Source organism: Equus quagga, chromosome 14 (assembly GCF_021613505.1).
Source record: "Equus quagga isolate Etosha38 chromosome 14, UCLA_HA_Equagga_1.0, whole genome shotgun sequence".
In the NCBI taxonomy this organism is placed as follows: domain Eukaryota; kingdom Metazoa; phylum Chordata; class Mammalia; order Perissodactyla; family Equidae; genus Equus; species Equus quagga.
In genome coordinates, this window is record NC_060280.1 from 28,608,527 (window position 1) to 28,632,139 (window position 23,613).

At 40.2% G+C, this 23,613-nt stretch overlaps 2 protein-coding genes across 6 annotated transcripts in view; one reads left to right on the forward strand and one right to left on the reverse strand.

Moving 5' to 3' along the window:
- Positions 1-2,834: 2,834 nt before the first annotated feature.
- LOC124252153 (cytochrome c oxidase assembly factor 4 homolog, mitochondrial) lies at positions 2,835-5,527 on the reverse strand. Its single transcript, XM_046685371.1, has 2 exons — positions 5,410-5,527; positions 2,835-3,495 (listed from the first exon to the last, which is right to left on the reverse strand). Exons 1-2 carry the CDS (start codon positions 5,443-5,445, stop codon positions 3,229-3,231), a joined length of 303 nt encoding a protein of 100 aa, XP_046541327.1. The 5' UTR covers positions 5,446-5,527; the 3' UTR covers positions 2,835-3,228.
- Positions 3,333-23,613, forward strand: part of PAAF1 (proteasomal ATPase associated factor 1) — a 44,195-nt gene continuing 23,914 nt past the window's right edge. For 3 of the 5 annotated variants that reach the window (XM_046685367.1, XM_046685366.1, XM_046685368.1), the window contains exons 1-6: positions 5,713-5,830; positions 7,637-7,677; positions 12,530-12,633; positions 16,072-16,161; positions 21,739-21,837; positions 22,491-22,641. In XM_046685367.1, coding sequence (XP_046541323.1) covers positions 5,784-5,830; positions 7,637-7,677; positions 12,530-12,633; positions 16,072-16,161; positions 21,739-21,837; positions 22,491-22,641 — 532 coding nt within the window. In that variant the 5' untranslated portion in view covers positions 5,713-5,783. Of the gene's footprint in view, positions 3,464-5,712; positions 5,863-7,636; positions 7,678-12,529; positions 12,634-16,071; positions 16,162-21,738; positions 21,838-22,490; positions 22,642-23,613 lie in introns of those variants that run through there. The other 2 variants (XM_046685370.1, XM_046685369.1) reach the window with 2 other exon arrangements.

A 23,613-nucleotide genomic window follows, 5' to 3' on the forward strand; every position in this document is an offset into this window, starting at 1 on the left:
GGCGTGCCTAGAAGTAGACCTGCCGGAAAGGCACTGCAGACAGAGGCGGCCAGCGTGTCTTCTGCTTGTTTAATCTGTACTTTCATCTCTGTGTACTGTTTTTGTCTTCAAATGTCTGGTCTCCCTGGAGAATCTGAAATGATTCATTTAGTTTTTATAATCCCCCTGGAATAACTTTTATTCTCATCCATTTCAGGTTTAGGGAATCAGCTCACCATTTAGACAGAATATCCAGGCTCTGAAACATGCCCAGGCTCTGAAGAATGAAAACTCTTCAGAAGATAGCTGCTAGAGAAGGAAAGAATCCCTCCTACTTCCTCTGCCTGCTTAAGTCCCTGCTGGAGCAGAGCCGGGAGCCCTAGCATTCTGTCCAGCAGCAAAGTATAAGGTTTCAACCTGGACACGCTCCAGTTCTCTTTGGATTTCTAAAGTCAGCAGCCCAGGACTCAGTCTGGCAACTTTACCTGAGGGAAGGAGAATGGGAGGAGTGTCTTATTACTCATCTAGTAAAACACATTACAGTGCACCTTTGTACTGAGCACAGGCCAAGTCCCTCAGCCAAGGACCTTGCAGGTAAGAGCCAAATCATGAGTCTGCCCTAGGCCTAGCCAAGGGGGGCACCCAGCCAAGAGGTCTCTCCACTCATCTCTGGCTGAAGCCTTTCTGCAAAGGTAGATGTAGATTGCATAGGGATAAGCATGGACCACCTTATACTCCAGCTCCATTGCTGTATGCTGCAGAGCTGAGAGACAAAAAAAACCCCCAAAAAACCATACCAATCTAGAACACTGCACAACTTGCACTGGTTAATTTCTGTAAAGCACTAAAAAAAAAAGTAACATTTACATAGTAAATATGGTTACTTACAGTGTGTCAAGCACTGTACTAGGCACTGGATGTTTGTGAGAGAGCACGGAGCAGAGAACGGCATAGGCTTTAGAACAAGACATACTTGGAGTCTGATCCCCAATCTGACCTTTATTTCCTCCTCTGTAAAGGGAAGTTAGTGAAGTGTTAGTGAAGGCTTAAATGAGATCATGTAACTCAGGACAGTGACTGGCATACAATAATGATGATAACAGCTAACATTTAGTGAATGCTTACTATGTGCCAGACACTGTTTCTAAGCTCTTTACCAATATTAACTCATTCTTCAACAACCCTATGAGAAAGGTCTACCTTTACTAGTTTTGAAGCTTATGAGGAAGGTATTATAACTGCATTTTTACAGAAGAAAAAACAGATCCTTAGATGTTAAGTAATTTGCTGCAAATCACACAGCTAGTAAGTTGCATAGTAGGATTTGAAAGCAGCCTATCATAGGGATTGAGAGCACAGACAGCCTGGGTTAAATGCTCCATAAATATTAGTTATAACAGTTTAATAAATGCTCACAATTGGGGCTGGCCCCATGGCCGAGTGGTTAAGTTCATGCGCTTTGCTTTGGTGGCCCAGGGTTTCGCCGGTTCAGATCCTGGGCGTGGACATGGCACCGCTTGTCAAGCCATGCTGAGGTGGCGTCCCACATGCCACAACTAGAAGGACCCACAACTAAAATATACAACTATGTACTGGGGGGATTTGGGGAGTAAAAGGAAAAGAAAAATAAATGCTCACAATTTTTATTACTAGTTATTTATATCTCTCATTTAATTCTTAGGATGCCTATTAAACAGGAATTATCCCATTTACTTGAGGAAACAGGCTGGGGTGGCAATAAAGCCCTCTTTGCCCAAATACATTCCGTGACCCACCCAGTCACAGAATGTATTAGCTCCCTGTTAGAGCCCGAGTCCTCAGAAACTGCTCCCTCCACTTAGCCAGTGTGAAAGGCATTCCTCTTGCTAAGGAGGTCCTTCTGCCTTTCCTCTCTGCTAGAATCTCATGCCTTATTATTTCTATTTTAATTACACAAATTAACCCATAGATACATTCCTGTTATAAAAGATTTGGATATATAAGCAAATATAGTCCTTATTGATGGAATTTTACATTGTGACTATTTATTCACAATTATAAACGATGCTGCAATGAAAATAGTAGATACATCTTGCAAAAATATTGTTTAAGATTCTTAAAAGAGGAACTGCTGTTTAAATATTTAAAATATTTGTAGATCCCACCAAATTGCCCTCCAAAAGCTTTACTAATTTATGATCCCTTCAATAGTGTGAATATGTTTCTCTCCATTCCCACCAATACTGCTCATTACAAATACTTTTGATTTTTCCAACAGAATCAGTTAATAATACTTTAACTTTGTTCACTTTTCATTTGGGCTGTTTGTTTTTTCTTACTGATTTTTAGGTAACTTTTATTTGTTGCAGATAATAATCCTTTCTGTTATGTTACAAATAGGTAATGTCTACTTCATCTTTAAAGGTTCAACTTTAACTCGCTTAAGATTCGTTTTTTTTGTTTTTAAAGATTGGCCCTGAGCTAACATCTGTTGCCAATCGTTTTTCCTTCTTCTCCCCAAAGCCCCCCAATGCATAGTTGTATGTTCTAGTTGTAGGTCATTCTGGCTTTGCTATGTGGGATGCCACCTCAGCATGGCTTGATGAGCAGTGCTAGGTCTGCAACCAGGATCCAAAGTGGTGAAACCCTGGGCCGCCCAAGTAGAGTGTGCAAACTTAACCACTCAGCCACGGGGCTGGCCCCACTTATATGATTGTTATTCCAGTGTTGTTTTGTTTCTCTCTCTCAAACTAGACTAAGCAACATGAAGGCAGAGATCATATTATTCATCACATCAGTTTCCAAAAGTGTCTGGCACATGAGAAGGTATCAGAAAAACCTGTAGAACCAATGACTGAATAAATGAAGGCTTGATTAGGGAACCAATTTACCTTCAGATTGTGAATTTATTTTTAAAATTGAATGTCCATGTAATCAGCTCAGTACTTGGCACACTAACCCAAGATGTAGGGTAGAAGAGCATCCCTTAACCCCACTCTTTGTTTTACTTGGCAAATATTCATCAATATTTAATATTGGTGGGAAAAGATGGACAACAATGTATGGGATCTCATCATGAAAATATGACAGCTCTTTATGGCAGTCCTGTCCAAACCTATTGCTGCTTCGCTCTTAACCCCAGTCCCAAAGACTATCTGCTAGTTTTACACTTCTTGGCCCACACTTCCACCATTTAGGATTTCTTCCTCCCATGATCTCTCAGTGCTAGTTTCTGCAGGGCCATCCTCTGGGGATAGGTGGTTTGGGGTCTCAGTGGTGTGCAGTGCCTTGCTCTTTCCTCCTCTGCAGCTCCTCCCGCCGCCTTGCCTGCTGTTCACTCATGCAGTCCCTGAAGGCCTGCACCTGTGCCTGGCACTGTCGCCAGTCCTGGTACTGGGCCATGCACTCCTGCACTGCATAGTGGGAAGCAGCACAGCCAGATCGGGAGATCAGCTGGTCCAGAGGGTCCTCTTCCTCATCCTCCTTCTTCACCTGTCGGACCCAGGTATGGCCTTGAGTTGACATCTTTGGGAGTCTCTAGAACGTCAATGGAGGCAAGGTTAGAATAGGGACATGATTATAAATGAGGTTCCTCTACTATAAATACCACTGACCACTGCACTGTTATAGCCTATTTATGCATATGTTTTCCCTTGGAGACTGTAAGCTATTTGAGGACAGATATTGGACCTGATTCACCTTTGTGCCCCCAGCACTAGGCGTGGCAGAGTGCATGCCTACAAAATGGTTTGAACTGAACGGAATGAGACAAAGTATGTGAGAATGCTTAGCACAGCACTAAATAAGCTTCAATGGACTCTGCTAATGGAATCTGAATTAGGTGAAATGTCTCCTTTTTGGAGAAGCTATCTCTGATCCACCCCAAAAGAATTAATCTCTCTTCTTTTCTCCTATTGGCCTTATTCTATGGCTGGAGAAGAACAAAGTTTAACACTTTGGAGAGTACCCAATTATGCATAGGGTTTGACATATGGGAGGAATGGAGACAGCTGAGTGGCAGTAGCATACAGTGTGCAAGGGTCAGGGCAAGAGATGAGTCTGTGAGGTAAGCGAGAGTGCTTAATGTGAGGTGTATTTGCCCAGACTCTCTTCCCAAGATCATCTGCTTCAGAACACCCAGTAGAAAGTAGCACAGAGAAGGACCTTAAGGAAGGTTTGAAGAGAAATGACCCTGGCCTTTGCACAAATTTCACCATAACATGCTATAAAGGAGCGAAGATTCCTTAATGCCTGTGTCTCTGATTCACTCAGCAAAGGATCACTGAGTACCTATCATGCTAGAGCTGAGGATACAGGAGTGACCAAGACACAGTTCCTGCCTTCATGGAGTTTACAATCTAAACAAGTAAACAGTTTACTATACAGTGTGTCCAGACAGTTAAAACTGGGAACACAGTGGAGGGATACCAGACAAGGGCAGGAATAGGCAGGGAAGGCTTCCTGGGAAAGTGATTTCTAAACTGAGACTTGAAGGATGAATAGGAGTTAGCCAGAGATGGGGAGGAAGAATGTTCCTGGTCAATGGAAGAGCACGGAGGGGGTTGAGACAAAATGCAACACGGAGAGGAAGTGAAAGTTCCGTATGACTGGAGAATAAAGTATGAGAACAGGAAAACAAGTGAAATTGGCAAGACGAGAAAATATCTGATCATAGCAAGGCCTTGTTAGCCCTGTGAAGGCATTTAGAGGGCAATGGAAGTCACAAGAAGAATCTAAGCACTCCACAGCCCGACACAAAACTCAGTTGCTTTGGAGGAAGTATAACCTAAGGGAGGAGGGGGGAAATGGGCTTTGAAAACAGGCTTGGATTGGAAGCCTGGCTTTCTCAACTGACTCATTGGGTGACCTTGAGCAAATCAATTCATAATCTATCTTGAAAAAAAGAGATAATATCTACCTCACAGGATTGTCGAAGACTAAATGAGAGAATGCATGTAAGGAGACTGGCACGTCCAGAGTTCAATAAACGATAGTTCGTATTACTGTACATGTTTCCTCTTTCTAAATACACTGTGAGCTCTTTAAAGGCAAACCTCTTAGAGCAAGCACGGTGGAAAGAAAAGTGCCTTGGTTCCTAAACCTAGAAATCCGAGTTCAAATACCGGCACCACGCCTTACCATGCAATCTGTTTACCCTAGCATGCAATCTGTTTAAGTTTCCTCCTTAAAGTAATATTTAACTCGCAGAATTACTGTCAGGATTAATATGATAATAAGTGAAAAGTGCATGGGGTACAAGCGGATTCAGTAAATGCTACCGTACTCTTCCCTCGCCAAATCCCGCCTTCCGTGCCCCCTGGAGTAAAAAGAGGAGGACCCTTGCTCAGAGATGTGGGCAAGCGAGATGGTCGGCAGCTGGATGGCGGAGGCCGGCCTGGACTGACGTTTGGAAAGGAGGGGAAAGCAGAGAAAATCAGGTGGCCAAGTCACCTGAGGTTCCTCTCCCAACTTCAGGAGAGGACGCATGCGCGCGCGCAATGGCTGAGCGCACCTCGGTTGTGCCCGCTACGCTTCACCGCACAAAGGCGCCGCACGAGATGCTCACCGGAACAGGAGACCCGAACGCGCGCTCCTGCACGGCAGCGTCGGCTTTGCACGCAGTTGGAACGCTTCCGACTCTCCTGCCAGGAACCAGCCTCTATGGGGAGCGCGCGCGCGGACGTGGGTGAGGGGAAGGACCCACCGCGCATTTTCATTGGTGGCCTCTCGGTGTAGATCCCGCCCTCCGTCCTCGCCTCAGCCCCTTTCAGGGGACCCACTTCCGGGAAAGAGCGGAAGAGGCGGGCTAGTGGAGGCGGGTCAAGATGGCGGCGCCTTTGAGGATTCAGAGCGACTGGGCGCAAGCCCTCAGGTGAATCCAAGCCCGGAACCGGGACAAAGGAGGCGGGTAACGGATGTTGCCTTTGCGTTAAGGATAACCTTGCCCGGCCCAGGATATCCATAGGGGTTACCTCATCAGTTGTTGAGGCAGCACTGGGTCTAGAAAAAGTCTCAAATCTACATGGTCATTGTTTTTCATTTTTAGAAGAGCTGCCATGAGGCCAAGGGAACACATAGGTCCTGTGTGATCCCAGCGTGAGAACTAGGATCGATGAGTTGAAGAAAGACTCTTGGCTGAGGAGTCATAGTTGTTTAGTAAATATTTATTGGTCGTCAGCTGTTTGCAAAAGTCCCTGGCCTCACCACCACCACATTGTCTTTGAGTGTATGATGAAATCTTTGTATCTTCCTCGGCCTGTAGTGCTCTGTTAGTCATATTGGACAATTCTGTTCAGGAAACCATGTGATATGATACTACCATGTCCAGACTCTGACCTAGGTAGATGCTTGGTAGAGTTCGGATGTGTACTCTAAACTTAAGGGTTGGTTCCTGCCCTCAAGAAGCTGACAGCTTAATTGGGAAGGCACAGGAAACCATTCATCCTTTTAAAATATACTTTTGATCATATACTGTGCAAGTCATTACTCTAGATACCAGGATAAGTACAGCAGTGCCATGAATGGCAACTGTTATTACTGATAAGGGTTTTTCAAGTTGAAAAAATGGTGAAGATGAATAAAACATAGCCTCCTGCATTTAAGAAATTTAAACTTAATACCTTACTAGATAGGCCAAAACGAAATACACATCACTTGCTACAACAGAGAAAGTGTGATAAGTAATAAAGGAAGAACACTAACATTTATTGAGGGCCACCAGGTGCCTATGAGAGAAGGCAGAATCAGAATCAGAATCAGAGAAAGTAACTTGCCCAAGATCATGCAGCTAGTAAGTGATAGAGAGTTGCTGTCAACCTACGTCTTCCTCCTTAAAGGCCTAAGCCCTTTCCACTATACCTTAAAAGTGTTAGAGTGAGGAGATAAGGATTAGAGGTGCATTCTAAAACATGTAAAAAGTCTGTGAGGTGGTAGAACATAGACATCATATATAGTCCTTGGTTTCAATTCCTGCTTCATAGCTAGGTAACCTTGGGCAAGTCACTTCTCTCTGAGCTTCAGATTTTTATCTTTTTTTTAAAGATTTTATTTTTTCCTTTTTCTCCCCAAAGCTCCCTGGTACATAGTCGTATATTCTTAGTTGTGGGTCCTTCTATTTAGGCATGTGGGACACTGCCTTGGCATGGCCTGATGAGTGGTGCCATGTCCGTGCCCAGGATCCGAACCAACAAAACCCTGGGCCTTCGCAGCAAAGCTTGCAAACTTAACCACTCGGCCACAGGGCTGGTCCCTGGTTTTTTATCTTTAACATGGGGATAATAAAAGGTATCTTGTTAAGTTGTGAGGATTAATGATGTTATATGCAAAGTGCTGGCATAGGGCCTGGCTTACAATAGTCTCAATAAATATCTAAATATAAAATATTTGTGATTGTTCAAAGCTATAGAGCTATAAATGAATAGTGAACTCCGTATTGAAATATTTGCGCTTTGTTTAACCAACAGATATCTGGGTATTAAACACTCAATCGACAACTATTTCTTCAACAAATAAACCAAGTTTGTCTTAGAATAATCTATACCTGGATAAGATGTTATATTAGACGTGTTTAAGTACTATGGCCAAACTGGAAATTATATGATCTTTTTTCTCCCCTTGCACCAGTGGCATCCTTTTCAACGTTAAGTGAGCCTAATTAGGCTTTTGTCTCTCTTCATAGGAAGGATGAAGGGGAGGCCTGGCTGAGCTGTCACCCCCCAGGTAATGTCCATAAATCTATATGCCTTCCCTTTAGAGAAGGAGGATTTACCATCCTTAGAAGAGAGCGTCCTACTTTCTCCTGGCCCAGACTCCTTGTGCAATGCTCATAATCTTCAAATGTTCTTGACCAATCTGTGCTGTACTCACATCACCTCAACTTCTCCATTCCGGGGAAAGGCCTTCAGATTGATTTCCCATTTAGAAGCCACAGACTTACTCATGGACACATTGCTGATGCATCTTAATCAGTTTCTTAGCCATTTATTATTGTACTCTAAACAGTTCTATAGCTTCAATTGTGACCTTCCTGATGATGATTCCTAGATCTAGAGCTCTAGTGCCGGGGTCCAGCCCCAGCTGAACAGGGTCTCCTGAGGGATGGACGGCGTTGGTGGGGGAGGAGGCGGTGAGACAAGGAGTTTGGTGTCCAAGTCTAACTTTATTTTGTGTATGTATGATTTATATAGGGCTCAGGGTATGCAAGGATGATTTCATGAAACAATCCCAGTACATGTTTTTGGCTCGCGTAAGCGGGTTTTTGCAAGGTAGACAATAGTCCTAAGAGTAATTGATTGTAAGGTAGACAATAGTCCTAAGAGCAATTGATTGTGTGTAGGCCCGGGGGGAGTCAAGCTTCTGCCCAAGAGTAATTGATTGTGTGTAGGCCCAGGGGGAGTTAAGCTTCTGTAATTCTTTACTTCAAGGAGGCTACCCCCAGCGGCCTCCTGACTCAATGGGCTTTGGCAACCACCATCCTCCCAGAGAGATCTGTGGGGGCTACAGATTTCTTTGTTCCTTCTCCACTCCCATCGCTTCACCAGACCAAAGGACGGGTCAGAATGTTCTTTCCCTAGAAGATGTTTTTTCCCAGAACTTTCCCTAGAATATTGTATTGTTTCATTTTCATTCCCAGGGCCGAGCTGACTTCCCCTGAAATAACCCCAGGTGCAGAACAGAGTAAGCAGAAGCAGGAAAGTCAAAAGTGCCAGGGAGACTTATTGCAGGTGCAGCCTGGTAGATTCCCTTGAGGGTCGCCGTGCGTCCCCTCATCTCTCTCCTGGACGGTGTCACAAGGCAGAGGCTTAACTTGTAGGCTGACGGCTCCCAGCACTCTAGCCCTGACCTCTCTTTGAATTCAAGTAGAGATTGAACAGTTGTCTGCTAGACATTTCTGCTAGAACACTTCTCTACTAGACATTCACTGTCATCTTGAATTTATCAAATCCAGAACCAAGCTGAGCACTTCTGTTGTCAAACAGGTTATCTTTCTAGATTTTCTCATTTCTTTTTTTCTTTTGAGGAAGATTAGCCCTGAGCTAACATCCACTGCCACTCCTCCTCTTTTTGCTGAGGAAGATAGGCCCTGAGCTAATATCTATGCCCATCTTCCTCTATTTTTTTTTAATATGTGAGATGCCTGCCAGAGCATGGCTTAATAAGCAGTGTGTAGATCTGTGCCCAGCATTCGAAGTGGCAAACCCCCAGCTGCCGAAGCAGAGCACATGAACTTAACCTCTGTGCCACTGGGCTGGCCCCCTTATTTCCTAAGTTACTATCATTCTAGGCATCAGAGTGAAAAACCTAGTCGCTTTACTCTGCCATATCCAGATAGTTCCCAAATCTTATCAATTTTTCCTTTGACTGACACTCCTGTGTTATTCTTCTCTATTTGTTTGCAGTTAGTGTGGTGACATTAAAAAAAAAATCAAATTTCCTTCCAAATTTATCAGAAAGTTTTGTTTTACTGATTATTTTTCATTTCAGATACCTTTGATGTCTTTGTATAATAATATATTCTATTTCTAGGAGAAATAGAGGGTTTTTTGCTTTGGTTTGGGTTTTTTTGCTGAGGAAGATTTGCCCTGAGCTAACATCCACTGCCAATCTTCCTCTTTTTGTATGTGAACCGCCACCACAGCCTGACCACTGACAGACGAGTGGTGTAGGTCCCTGCCTGGGAACTGAACCTGGGCGGCTGAAGTGGAGTGTGCTGAACTTAACCCCTTGGCCACCAGGTCTGGCCCAGAAATAGAGTTTTAATCAGAGTCTTCTTTTGAGCAAATTGGTACTGCATAGAAGAAGAGAGAATGGTAGCTGGAAGGTCAAGGGTTTTGTTTTTAAAGATGGGAACTAATTGCAGAGCAATTAAAATATAGGTTGTAGGTAGCAGAGAGGACTGACTAAAAAACCAATGTCTTAGAAGAGATAGAAGGAGATAGAATTAAGTCTAAAAGAGTAAGATGAAAGAAGGTGAGGGTAAGTGCAGATGTAGATAAATGCATAGGCATGGACATGGAAATTTGAGAGTGTCTTAATGCCTCAGTTCTCTTTGTGATGTTGAAAATAGTGTCAGCTCCTAAGGAAGAGGTTTTTTGTTTTGATTTGTTTTTTTGTGAGGAAGACTGTCCCTGAGCTAACATCTCTTACCAATCTTTCTGTTTTTGCTTGAGGAAGATTGTCCTGAGCTAACATCTGTGCCAGTCTTCCTCTATTTTATGTGGGACGCTGCCACAGTGTGGCTTAAAGAGCAGTGCTAGGTCCACGCCCAGGATCTGAACCTGCGAACACCAGGCCACTGACGCAGAGTGCTCAAACTTAACCACTATGCCACGGGACCAGCCCCAGATTTTGTTTGTTTTTAAATAGCAGTTTTATTGAAGTAGAATGAGTGCTACTTACTTTACATACATTATTTCTATTTCTCACAATCCTATGAGGTAGGTACTATTAGGATCTTAATTTTTTTCAAGTAACAGCTTTATTGAGATATAATTTACATACCATAAGGTTCACCTTTTTAAAGTATATAGGGCTGGCCTGGTGGCATTGTGGTTAAGTTCACGCACTCTGCTTTGGCAGCCTGGGGTTCACAGGTTCAGATCCTGGGCATGGACCTGGCATCTCTCGTCAAGCCATGCTGTGGTGGCATACCACATAAAATAGAGGAAGATTGGCAGAGATGTTAGCTCAGTAACAACCTTTCTCAAGCAAAAAGAGGACAATTAGCGACAGATGTTAGCAACAATCTTCCTCACAAAAAAATAAATAAATAAAATAAATAAAGTATATAATTCAGTAGACTTTAGTATGTTCACAGAGTTGTGTATCTATCATGACTATCTAATGCCAGAACATTTTCATCACCCCTAAAAGAAACTCTATACTCTTTAGCAGTCATTCCCCATTCCCCCCCTCCTCCCAGCCCCTAGCAACCACTAATAAACTTTCTGTCTCTATGGATTTGCTTATTCTGGACATTTCATATAAATGGAATCATGAAATATGTGGTCTTCTGACTTCTTTCCTTTAGCATAACATTTCCAAGGTTCATCCATTTTTGTCAATACTTTGTTCCTTTTGTGGCCAAGTAATAGTCCGTTACATAGATACACCACATTTTTTTATCCATTCATCATTTGATGGACATTTGAGTTGTTTCTACTTCTTAGCTATTCAGAAAGAAGGTTTTTATGGCAGGATAGGTGTCATGAGAATTGGCTGCTGTGGGGAACAGCAGGGGCAAAAGGACTGCAAAACTATGCAGAGTTTGAGTGGTGCCAGTCTGCACAGTTGGGTCCTTTTCTCTAGCGGCACTTAGCAGCCTGCATGTAGGAATGTAGAAGGTGAGTATTTGGATTAATCCCAGGTCTGTTATATAGACGAAAAACCAACACTGAGATCATTTCGGTGACTTTACAAAGAGACCACTGAGGGTGCAGATAGGAGATAGTTTGCAGTGATGTACCATGAGGGCCAGACTTCATAGGGCAGTTGGTGAAGCCAAGAGGGAATCATAGAGTGGGACAAAAAGCCGAGTTCCCTCAATCCTATTTTTGTGGTGTCTTTCTGAACTATCGCTTCACGCTAGTTTTCTGCCAAAAGCTTCTTCACTAGATCTTCTCTTGTCTAAACTTCTACCCTAGATTGTGAGGCCCTCCATTAATATCCTCCATCTACCTTTTCCATGACTGTTGTAAGCAAACCTGGTATATTCTTTGATGCCTCCTTCCCCCTGTTCTTTCTGACTTTCTTTTATTCTTTACATGCCCCTGCCTGACTTGGAGTTTCCTTTGCTTATCTTCTGCCTAGCCCAGTCCTATCTTTCAAGGTCCTACTCAAGTTCCACCCTCTCTGGGAAGCCCTCCAACTCTGTGTCAATCCATGATGGGTGGTTTCTACTTCCCTCTTACTCCTAGAATTTCAGTTTGGTGCAACAGTTATTTACTGAATAATTTGTAGCACCCTGCTAGTTTCTGCAGTCCAGGTGTGCACAGTCTAGGGGGGAGGTCAGACATGTAAACTGTGTTATGGGCTGTTACAGAAGTATATATATAAAGTGCAGAAGAAGAATAGAAAGTTTTAAATTTCATTCTACCATCTACATATGTTTATATGTAGATGGGGTAATATTGTGTTTAGCCCATATTACTGAGAAAGCAATGTTCTACTTAAGCACATTTTCCAGATTACTGACGCTTAACTCTTTGCCATGTATTTTGCGTATATCCTGTGGATGTATATGCATGTTGATCTTCACCTTTCATCCTGGGAAAATTCCATTTCACAGCCAGCAAAACTGAGATTGAGATCACGCCACTAGCTTTCTCTACAAATAGTATGTTATATCTCTAAATCTTTGTTCCTAGCTTTTAGCCCTTGAGTGTATTCCCTCCCAAATTAGGTTCGCCTAGGCTAGTGCTCTTTCCACTTCACCTCACTTTTAATATGAATACCTGCTTTTCTTTCATGAGCCAATTTTCTGCTGTCTATACAGATGCCTAAATTGGGTCTTCAAGGAGAAAAATGTTAAATTCTTCTTCTTTTTTGAGACATGCTTCTTTTGTGCTTATAGGGAAACCAACTCTGTATGGCAACCTAACTTGTCAAGGAATTGGCCAAGATGGCATCCCAGAAGTTACAGCTTCAGAAGGATTTATTGTGAATGAAATAAACAAGGTAGGTTTTTATGTCTTCTAGAAGACACCATGTCCAAAACTGTGATTGTACCTATATATCTACTTTAAATATTTGTACTATTATCTATCTGTCAGTGTCATCTCCATTTCATTTGTACCATAATCATAGTTTTTATTGCCTTGAATATCAAGAGGTTTATTTTTGTAGTTACATATATTTTTAGATGCAATCAAACTTCCTAATACTTCCCTTATCCCCACACTGTACAATAGATAAATAATATGAGCCACATAGGTAATTTTAAAGTTTTTAGTAGCCACATGAAAAAGGAAAAAAGAAATGGGTGAAATTAATTTTAATAATATATTTTATTTAACCCAGTATGTCTAAAATATTTCAACCTCTAATTAATATTAAAAAAATATTAATGAGATATTTTACGTTCATTTTTTTCTTATTGTCTTTGAGATCCTGCATATATTTTATACTTACAGCTCATCTCAATTCAGACTCTAATTTTTATTGAAAATACTTGATATGTATGTAGATTTCATAAAATTTATAGTTGAGAACATAGATTCACAAACCCAAGTAGTTCTAAACATACTTAAAAAGTTTTCCAATAAATCAAGTATTAGTTTTTAAATTAAACTTTAAGTTAATAAAATAAAATATTCAGTTCCTTATTTGCATTGGCTACATTTCAAGTGCGCAGTAGCCTCATGTGGCTAGTACCTACCGTATTGGATAGCATAACCTTATAATGTGCCTGACCTTGGTGAAGACCTACATTAATGGTATTTAATGGTTTTTCTCATTGGTCTTTAAAGTGAGTAGATGGCCAAACTAAGTGTTGCAGAACCCATGATCTGACCTTCCTTACTCTTTCTGATGGCTGCAGTCAGTGTGCTTGGTGAGATGATTCCCAAAGGGTAAACCAGCCTTTTATTTTTCCCCATTTTTTGTGTAATTAAACTTTTTTAGTTGTAAAATATTTTGGGTATACTGATAAGAATAGAGAATACTTTGTTTTTTACATCAAGTTTTTAGCAAATGTTCATTTATTACTCTCTGTGCAAGGTAATAGGCAACATATTGTTATATATTTTATATATACTTTTCATAAACAGCCATGGTATTGTGGAAGGTGTCAGGAGATCTGAGTCCAAGTCTTAGTTAACTGACACTTACTAGCAATATGGTTTTGGATAAATAACTTAGTTCCCTGAGCCTCAGTTTCCTCATCTATAAAATGGAGATAGTATTCTACTTCAAATGCTGGCTGGTTAGTGGGGAGTGAGAGTGCATATGAATGAAACTAAGATATTACAAAAGTGAGTTGTTGTTTATCATGACATTCTAGGTGATTGGCATTTTAAATTTCCACCCAGATAAGCAAACAGACTCAGAGAGGTTAATTAACCCTAATAATCAAAGCTAGTTAGACTGTATACCAGAATTGAAACCCAGTTCTAATAACTTCAAGTATAACACCACTTTACCAGCCTACATTTTTCCCAGGTGTTTTGCATCCACAGCCTGGGTGCTGACTTCCTTTCTTCCCTTTGTACTCAGGCCCTGATGCAATCCTATCTCTTCCAGCATCATTGCTAATTTCTGCTGTGTACCTGCTGGGTCAGACAGTAAGTGCTTATGGTTGAGCATTCAATTCCTAACTGCCATGAGTCACTTTGCTATTTGATGTTGCTACATTGTTCTGTTAAACAGAAGATCTGTCATTATGTTTAAATACTTAACCCCAAAGAATAAAAAAGTTTAACTTTGAATTTTATCTTAGTGTGGAATACTCACATCCCCGCCCCCATCCCCAGATTTTTGCCTGTTTTGATGTCTCCTGCAACTTTTCTTTAAAATATTTTCATTAACAGCACGCTTCTCCACTGCTTACATTGGAAGGTAGTTCCACGTTTATCTTCCTCCATAGCCTGGTTATGGATTAAAGATTGATTTGCAGGATTGATAAGCACAAGAAAACCACTGATTCTTGAAATCTTTCCTGTAATTAGCCCCAAAGAAATTAAGTCTTCCGAGAGAAAACCCAATTCTTACAGAATCCTGAACACTAAGCTCTTGGAGCTCCTTGCACCCTTGCTAGCAGGAATATTTAGCCAGTAGAGTTTAGCTGACACTATAGTTTTGGGTACAGGAGGCAATTCCAAATCCAGGTCAGCTCTCTTGCAGCTATATGGGCTTTGTCATGTGTTAGAAGCAAAAACTCATTTAATGAAAGGCCTGCAGGCAGCCAGGCGTGCGTATACTAGCTAAGAAAGTACTGTTTATATGAATATTCTGATTTTCTTTTTAAAGAAGTGGAAGACCTGTAATAAGAGCATATTGATTTTTAGTGATGAGAATATTATGATTTCAAAACTAATGAACTGTGAGAACCCGTGCTTATTGTACATAGATTAACCTTATAAAGAGGTTCAGAAAATCTTGATTACTGAAGACATTTTCATTGTCCAGTAGAATTTCCAGAAACTTTGGAGTGCTGCTACAGAAGAAATAGCAGATTAAGGGCTGTTTAGTGAGTGCAGCTCCTCAGCTCTCTATAGGAGACAATATATCCTTAGGTGGTGGTGGTGGTATTCTACTGGTTAGAGTAAGGGACTGTCATTTTGCAAGAATACTTGAAAAACGTTTATCTAGCCTTTTATACATCAACACGTGCTATCTTAAATGGTTACAAAGGCTGCCTTTAGCAAGTCATATAGCCTGAATCTAACATCTGGTTCTAGGTATAATTTCCTACTGTGTCACCAGTGTTGTCTTGCTACAGTAGCTGAAAGATGTGATAATGACTAGGCAAAACACCTGGGCAATCATAATACAGCTCTCTGACAGTGACCTATCTACAAACATGTACAGTTAGTTGAAGTCCTAGGTGGAATGGGCCCCACAAGCTTGACCAGGGCCTACACATTGTATGAGTGTACCGTAATTTACTTTACCACTTTTCTCTGGTAACTGTAGATGTCAGTAGCCTAAGCTTTTCTCTGCAAGTCTTACAGGCAGCAAGTTTACTTGTAAACTAATCTGTGAGGCCCCGGGCTTGGAGGCTAGTGCTGTTTTCTCACATCTCTTTATGAACTCTTCTGTTGGTCCTATTCCTTGCTCTGGTGCTAATTGAGAGTACTGGTGTTAGATTTTCTTCTAAAAATTAATGGTCTCACCTTTGTCAACTGTATCTTATTGTTGGTCTGTCTTCTATGGTACAGTTTACTTCAACAGAAAAAGATAATGGCAGCTCATCGGTACCAAATCATATTGCAGCCCTCTGCAGTAAAAGAACTGTTCGTCTGTGAGGCGTGATAGTTTTATGGGCTGGGGAAGGAGGATTAGAGAAGGTACACTTAAAAGATGAGAATTTCTTGTCATCCTAATATTTTCTTTAAGGGGCCTTGATTCCACAGGAGTAGCTTTGCTGATGAATTTCATCTTTCCCCCTCTGTTTAGAAAAGCATTCATATTTCATGTCCAAAGGAAAATGCATCTTCAAAGTTTTTGGCACCATGTACTACTTTTCCCAGAATTCATGCAAAGAGTGTAAGTATTTTGAGAAAATGTAATAGCAGGTTAATTTTTCATTTTATCTGCTTGTCTAGTGCTATGAATGTTTTCATAATTAATGTCTTCCATTTACTTTGCATTGTAAGATAATACAGCTGATGAAGTGTGATACGTTTGGCAAAATTGGTACTTGGGTCTACATAGAATGTGTCTATGCTCACTAGTAATCTTAGAGAAAGGAATTGTGTGAAATTTCCTTATACATATTTTAGCAGAACTACTTACCACCTTTTGGATAGTGATGATAGTAGCTGATGTTTGCATAATTTGCCACTGTCGTATTTCTGTTCCTTTTTGCCAACAGGACGTTTTCTCAAAATTGCAAGTACAACATATTGAAGAATAATTTTCTTTCCTTTTTTTAAGAAAAAGATTGACACCTGAGCTAACATCTGTTGCCAGTCTTCTTTTTTTGCTTCTTCCCCCCAAAGCCCCCCAGTGCGTAGTTGTATATTCTAGTTGTAGGTCCTTCTGGCTCTACGATGTGGGACGCTGCCTCAGCATGGGCTGATGAGTGGTGCTAGGTCTGCACCCAAGATCTGACCTGGTGAAACCCTGGGCCACCGAAGCGGAGCATGAGAACTTAACCACTCTGCCATGGGGCTGGCCCCCGAAGAATAATTTTGAAAAGACTGTGTGATAAAGACCTTTCTACTACCATGATGTTTTTGTAAGCAAAAGTGAGAAAGAGGTGGATAAACTGATTATATTAAAGCCTTCCACTTCTTATTGTGTGGTATTATTTTTAAAAATAGCTATTTTTTACCCTTATTGCAAAACAAATATATGTTTAGTGATGAAAATTTAGGAAATATAAAAGAAAGTGAAAATCAGTCATACTTCTACAACCTAAAGATAACTGTTGTGAACTTTTGTTATATAGCCTTTATTAATAATAATCATAGTGGTAATAGCTAATATTTATTCATTGCCCTACTATGTGCCAGCACTGTGCTGAGCTTTACATATCGTTTTGCTTGAACCTCTCAATATTTTTTTAAAAAATATTTTACCAAAATATATGTAAATATTTTACTGAAATAGGTTTTTACAGTACATGCTGTTTTATAACTTGCTTTTTATTCCTTAATAATATATTATGTACCTCATTTTATGTCATCTTTCTCTGTGTTCTTTTAGGAGCTGTATAGTGTTCCACCCTATGACTTTACTATAATTAGTTTCTCCAGTCTCATATTACTGGACATTCGGGTGTTTCTGATTTCATATTTTGATGATATACTTATAGTTAACCCTTTGCTCACAAAAATAGGAAGAGGTTAGAATGCATTTGTAAAAGTAGAATTGCTGAGTCACAGGTAATGCAAATTATAAGGCTTTTGGTGTGTTCTAACTGACCTTCATTTACCTGATTTGTTGAGTCACCCACTGCTCTGCATTTCCTCTGTAAAATGTACTGACTGATGCCACAGCATGTTTGCAGCTCAAGCTCTTCCCAGAGGTCTGAATACTTCTGACACTGCCGGTTAAGTTGAATGCTTACCGAGGATCAGTTACAATGCCAGTTATATTATTTTTGAAATTATGTTAATTAATTAAATATGTTAAACCAATGAAATATGAGTGTGAAAAGACAGAGAGTGATTATTTGAAAACTAACTTAATTGCTTTGTAAAGACTTGGTAAACATGGGCTGCTATTATATTATGTGTAGGCAAGATAAATGCAAAATGTTAGGGAAAAGATTGAAAGAAGCACTAGATGAAGTTTTGCTCTTAAACTGCTTTGTAAGTGTGAGTAAAGATTTGTCTTTAAAGAAACTGGAAGTTGTAAATTGTGCCTTTTGGTTATAGTTTATTATAAGAAAGTCAAGGTGAAGCTTCTTTATAGTAATCAGTGGACTAATGAAAAGATTAGTGAATTTTAATGTACATTTATTTATTTGAGTTAAAGTAAAATGTAGGTATTTGTGTATCATTTTTTATTATTTTCTACTTTAACTGAATTTTTTGATTATTTGACCTACCACTGGGCCCTATCAATTGACTAAAAGGGCTTTTTACTGTATTGCTTTTCTGCCAGCCTGACTTCACACACTCTGCCAATACTGGATATTAGAATTTTTTCTTAAGTTTTACCAATTTGAGAAATGGTATTTCTTTGTTAGTTTAATTTACGTTCCTTTGCTTAATCAAGGGTTGACCACTTTTTCATATATTTTTTGGCTGCTCTTCATGTCATTTGCCGATTTTTCTAAGTGTGGATGTTTTCTTTATTGGTGGGAGCTCTTCTTGTATTAAGGGCATTGATCCCTTGCCCTGTATTTTTCAGATAGTTTTTTCTAGCTTATTTTTTACTGTTAAATTTGTTTATAGTGTCTTTTGACACACAAATATTTAATATTTCTGGATAATAAGACCTATCAGTTTATTCCTTTATGGTAACTGCCTTTGGGGTCCTGCATAAAGTAGTCCATGAGTTTATATATATTCACTTTTAATTGTATAGCATAATGTATAAGAGCAGATTCTAAAGACAAACTCATTGGATTTGACTTCTTGGATTCAAATTTTGGTTCTGCCATTTACTGACTGTGTGACTTTGGGCCAGGAACTTGACTTCCCTGTGCTGCAGGTTCCTTATCTGTAAAATTAATATTTAATATTTATCTCTTAGGGTTGTTATGAGGATTCAAGCAGTGAGAATTGAATCTGGAACATAGTAAGCACAATATAACTGTTAAATAAAATTATCCATACAATATTTTCTTTGTTTTTTTGTTTGTTTTTTTTTTACATTTCAAGCTTTATTTTTGTTATTTGGTTTGAAGTAGGGATATAACAATTCTTTTTGAAATGATTAGTAAGTTGCAACCTTAGAAGGTAATCCATCCTTTATCTCACTGACTTGAATTGTCGTCTTTATGTAGGGCTGTCCCGTTGATCTGTCTGTTTTTTGCTGTGACTAGGGAGTACATCTTTAGCTTTAAACTCTGGCCTAGGTTTGTATCCTGGCTCTGCTATGTCACCTTGGGGAAATTACTCAATCACCTCTTAAACCTCAGATTTCTCATCTGAAAAATAGGAATAATACCTATCTTATAGATTTTTGGGGGGGTTATAGGAGAGTAGTGTCTGTTACATGTCTGGCACATAATAACTATTCAATAAATGTTAGTTCCCTTTCCTCTTTTTCTTAAATAAAAGTTTGGAGGAAGGAGACAGCTGGTATGACCTATAATCTGCTCTTCAGTGTCCTATCACTTTGAAAGAAATGGATAGTTCTGACTTAATTACTTTTTAGGTCTGGGACCTAGGGCCCCAGAGATATGTAACACAGATAAATAACATAATATCCCTGTCCCCTCCAGGGACAGCATATTAACTGAGAGGATATAGTACGATACATCAGTTTCTCAGCCTTGGCACTATTGACATCGTGAGCTGGATAATTCTTTATTGTAGGGGTCTGTTTTATGCACTGCAGGATGTTTAGCAGCAACCTTGGCCTCTACCTACGAGTTGCCAGTGGGACATTACCCCCAGCTGTGTCAACTGAAAATGTTTCCAGACATTGCCAAATATCCCCTCAGGAACAAATTCACCCCTAGTTGACGACAGCTACAATATATGAACATAGTGCTGAAAACCACTGGGGGAGAAAGTGATGAACTCCTTGGGAGAGTTGGGGAAACCACTCACCTTTTGAGAAGTGGGTCTTTTTTTGTAAATCATTAATTGTGCCCCTTTTCTATTTCTTATTCGAGCTCATTATTAGGTGATTCATCAATTTATTGATCACCTACTATGTTCCTGGTATTCTGGGCACTGGAGCTGTAGCAAAGAATAAATCTGTGGTGTAGAGCTTACATTCTGGCAGTGTGGGGCCAGACAGGATTTGCTAGTGACTTGGATGTGAGATGTGAGAGAAAATAAGGAGTTGGGATGATGCCTAAAATCATGGCCTGAGAATCGGGCAAATTGTGGTGCCATTTATTAATTGGGGGACAAGTAGTAGTAGTGGTATGGAGTAATGGGACTTACAAGTTCTGTTTCTTACATGTTAAGTTTGAGGTGTCTGGTATAAAGCCAAAAGTCTGCTTAGCAGACGGTCAGATAAATGCCACCTGAGTCAGGAAAGAGGTTGAACCATGTTGTTTTAGGGATTAAATTGATTTCAGAGTGAGTAGGAAAGTGTTTAAATATGTCTTGTTTCTGGGGTCCTGCTAATAGAGACAGTAGTTGGTCTTGTTGATACAAGTCAGATGACTTTACTTTCCTACCTAGTGTTGATGAGATACTTCATCTCTGTTCTCAAACTGCTATCATTTGGTATTTGTTGAATAGTTACTATGTACATAGCCTGTGATTTGTGGAAGAAATTCCTGAACATAGTTCTGACACTTAAGAGCTCATCATGTAGTTGGGGAGCCAGATATAGAGTTGAAAGAAGTTAATTGACAGTACCAGCCATCAGAGTTAAGGTCCAGGATTAGGGTGGTAGCAGTAGTGTTGAAGAAGAAATAGATCTGAGAGAGATGTTTCCTACACTAGAATGTGAAGGCAGGGCTATGTCAAATTTACCTCATCACCCAGTGATGGGAAGCTAGGAGCAGAATGGGATTATTATGAGATCAAATGATATAATGTATTTGGAAATGTTTTATGAATGATAAAACATGATAAAAAATGTTAATTGTCATAATCCTTAAAATTAAAGGATCTATAATTAACAGTCTTTTTATTCTGAGGAACCAAATTAAAGAAGAAAAAGTCTTAGAAAGTGTTTGAGTTGACCCACTTATCCCTTTAGTTCTTGCCAAACCTATTGATTATGGTATAATTGGCATAGAACAAAGTAAAATGGAGGCTTGATAATTAAAGCAAAAATCCCTACTTTTTCTATAATAATTTAGGTCATATGGGAATCATTGTTGCTGGGAATATGTCTGGGATTATATATCTCAGTCTTGCATTTCTGGAATATTTGTAACTGGATGTTTTTTAATAAGTGTATGTATGCCTGTGTATGAAGGAGACTTGGCATTCTGATCATGGCTTATGCATGGAGTGATTGTTAGCATTGAAATTGTGTAAGAGAATCTGAGAATTCTCTGTTACTTATTCTGAAATACGAACACACACACTCTTAGGATTTTACAGAGGGAATGTAAAGCAGTCAGTTGGAAGCATCTTTGCTTCCATGAATTCTTCTGGTGCATCTTGGAAGACTGTCTTTTGTGTAAGTGGGTTCATAAGAATTAGGAGAGGTATCTTAATTTTAAAATAAAATAGCAAAAGATGGAAACTATGGAAATGATATGAGGATAGGGAAAACTTTTTAGTTAAGGCAGGAGACTATAGATGAATACAAGAATATCTTTTTGTTTTGAGAAATAGAAGATGTTGGCTCTAGCCTTGTTGGGAGATTTGTGAGATAACTCAGCCTTCACAGGAAACACATGTCCTTTGTGTTGGGACTTGAAGAAGTCTTAGAGAAGTGTGAAATGGGGGGTGGGGGGGTTGTGACATATTTCAAGGGAAGAAGAGCGTTTCACTGTTTGTAACACTGATTGTTTTGTCTTTTGAACAGGTGACATGCCTGGACATTTCTAGTGGAGGAGGCCTTGGTGTATCTTCTAGTTCTGATGGGAGCATGAAGATCTGGCAAGCTTCCAATGGAGAGCTCAGAGTAAAGACTTTGATTATACTTTAGGTCTTATGCTTGAAGGGTGGTCGGAGAAACTTTAGACTGGGTCGTGAAAAGAAGAGTGGCCCATTCTAAAAATGTAGGACCACTGCACTTCAGTTGATCTTTGCTCTCCCATTTGTTAATGTAAGAACCATCCTCAAGCTTGGTGATTTGCCAGAATAAATTGGGGCTGGAACTGTGGAGGAGGCAGGCCAGTGAATGTCTTAACTGGTGATCCCTTTGTATGAGCTGCCTTCCGTTATCAGTTTCTAGGAGAGAGTAACTAGGCTATTACACTGATTCTATGGCTGAGCCCCCCAGCCTGTACAGAGGATTTTAAGAGGTAAGTAAAAGAGTCCTCAAGCCTCCTCAGCTCCTTATGTATAGAACTAGGCTTAGGGATGGCTGTGAAAGCTGTGGAGTTCCAATCCACAACATTTGTAGCCAAAACCCAGGAAAGGGAACCAACAATCTTAGAATACTACCTTGTAGACAGATGACCTAAAGAGATCCTTTGGACCTCTTTAATTTTAAAACCCAGCATGTGGGTGTAGCATGTAGATATTTCATTTAAGGGACTAAGGATATGGGAGGTAAGAGAACTCAAGGGATGGACAAGAGAACTAGCACGAAATTTTCTTTTGTTTTTCCAGAGAGTATTGGAAGGACATGTGTTTGATGTGAATTGTTGCAGGTTTTTCCCATCAGGCCTTGTGGTTCTGAGTGGGGGTATGGATGCCCAACTGAAGATCTGGTCAGCTGAAGATGCTAGCTGCGTAGTGACTTTCAAAGGTCACAAAGGAGGTATGAGTGGTGATTTCGCCAAAAGACTTCTCTAATCAGCCCCAGAGACAAATCACCAGGAAGACAGAAACAGAAGCCACTTATCCACAAAAACACAAATCATTCATCCAACTGGCCATTTAAATGAGCTGCTATTTCTCCAAGGATTAGAAATTCCTTTGTTACTCAGTCTTGTTATTGCTGTCTAAAACTAACTGCCTTACACAGAAGTTGTTTTCCACAATTGATAAAGGAAAAAGTCCTCCCTAGGAGATCATCTACTTGTGTGCTGGGGAAAAAAGAGAGGAGAGGTATGCCCACAGTTTCTCATTATTAGTCCTTTGGCTGAGGTGACAGTAAAAGCTGGGTAGCAAATGGCTGCATCATCAGACATCAGAGATAGAGCTTACTACTGACTGTTGATTCCCATGGCTTTAAATCACAGTTCAGATTTTAAAAGTGGATTAGACAGGGGCCAGCACAGTGGCATAGTGGTAAGTTTGCATGCTCTGCTTTGGTGGCCTGGGGTTCGCAGGTTCGGATCCTGGGCCCGGATGGACCTACGCACTGCTTATCAAGTTATGCTGTGGCAGGCGTTCCACATATAAAATAGAGGAAGATTTGCACAGATGTTAGCCCAGGGCCAGTCTTCCTCAGGAAAAAGAGGAGGATTGGTGGCAGATGTTAGCTCAGGGCTAATCTTCCTCACCGAAAAAAAGGATTAACCATGTAACCAATTGATAGCAGACTATAGGGACAGAATGAGAACATCTTCCCCTTGTAACTGATTGGTTGGTTTTTTGGGAAAGAACGATAATCTAAAGATATTTTATCCTTAATTGGAATGTTAAAAAGGTGATAAATATGTTATTCTTATTTTACAAGTTTGGATATTTTTGAAAATCTAGTAACATTCCTAGGTAATTCCTTACCTTGATCCCTCCCTTGGAACCATAACACATATCATCTATATTACTCATTTGGAAATTATGT

What these genes read in the sequence shown, in the direction of transcription:
- LOC124252153 (XM_046685371.1), bottom strand. Translation starts at nt 5,445, where the DNA reads ATGCGTCCTCTCCTGAAGTTGGGAGAGGAACCTCAG. An exon ending in AGTTGGGAGAGGAACCTCAG is followed by an intron (nt 3,496 to 5,409) that starts GTGACTTGGCCA and finishes TTGACGTTCTAG; the next exon opens with AGACTCCCAAAGATGTCAAC.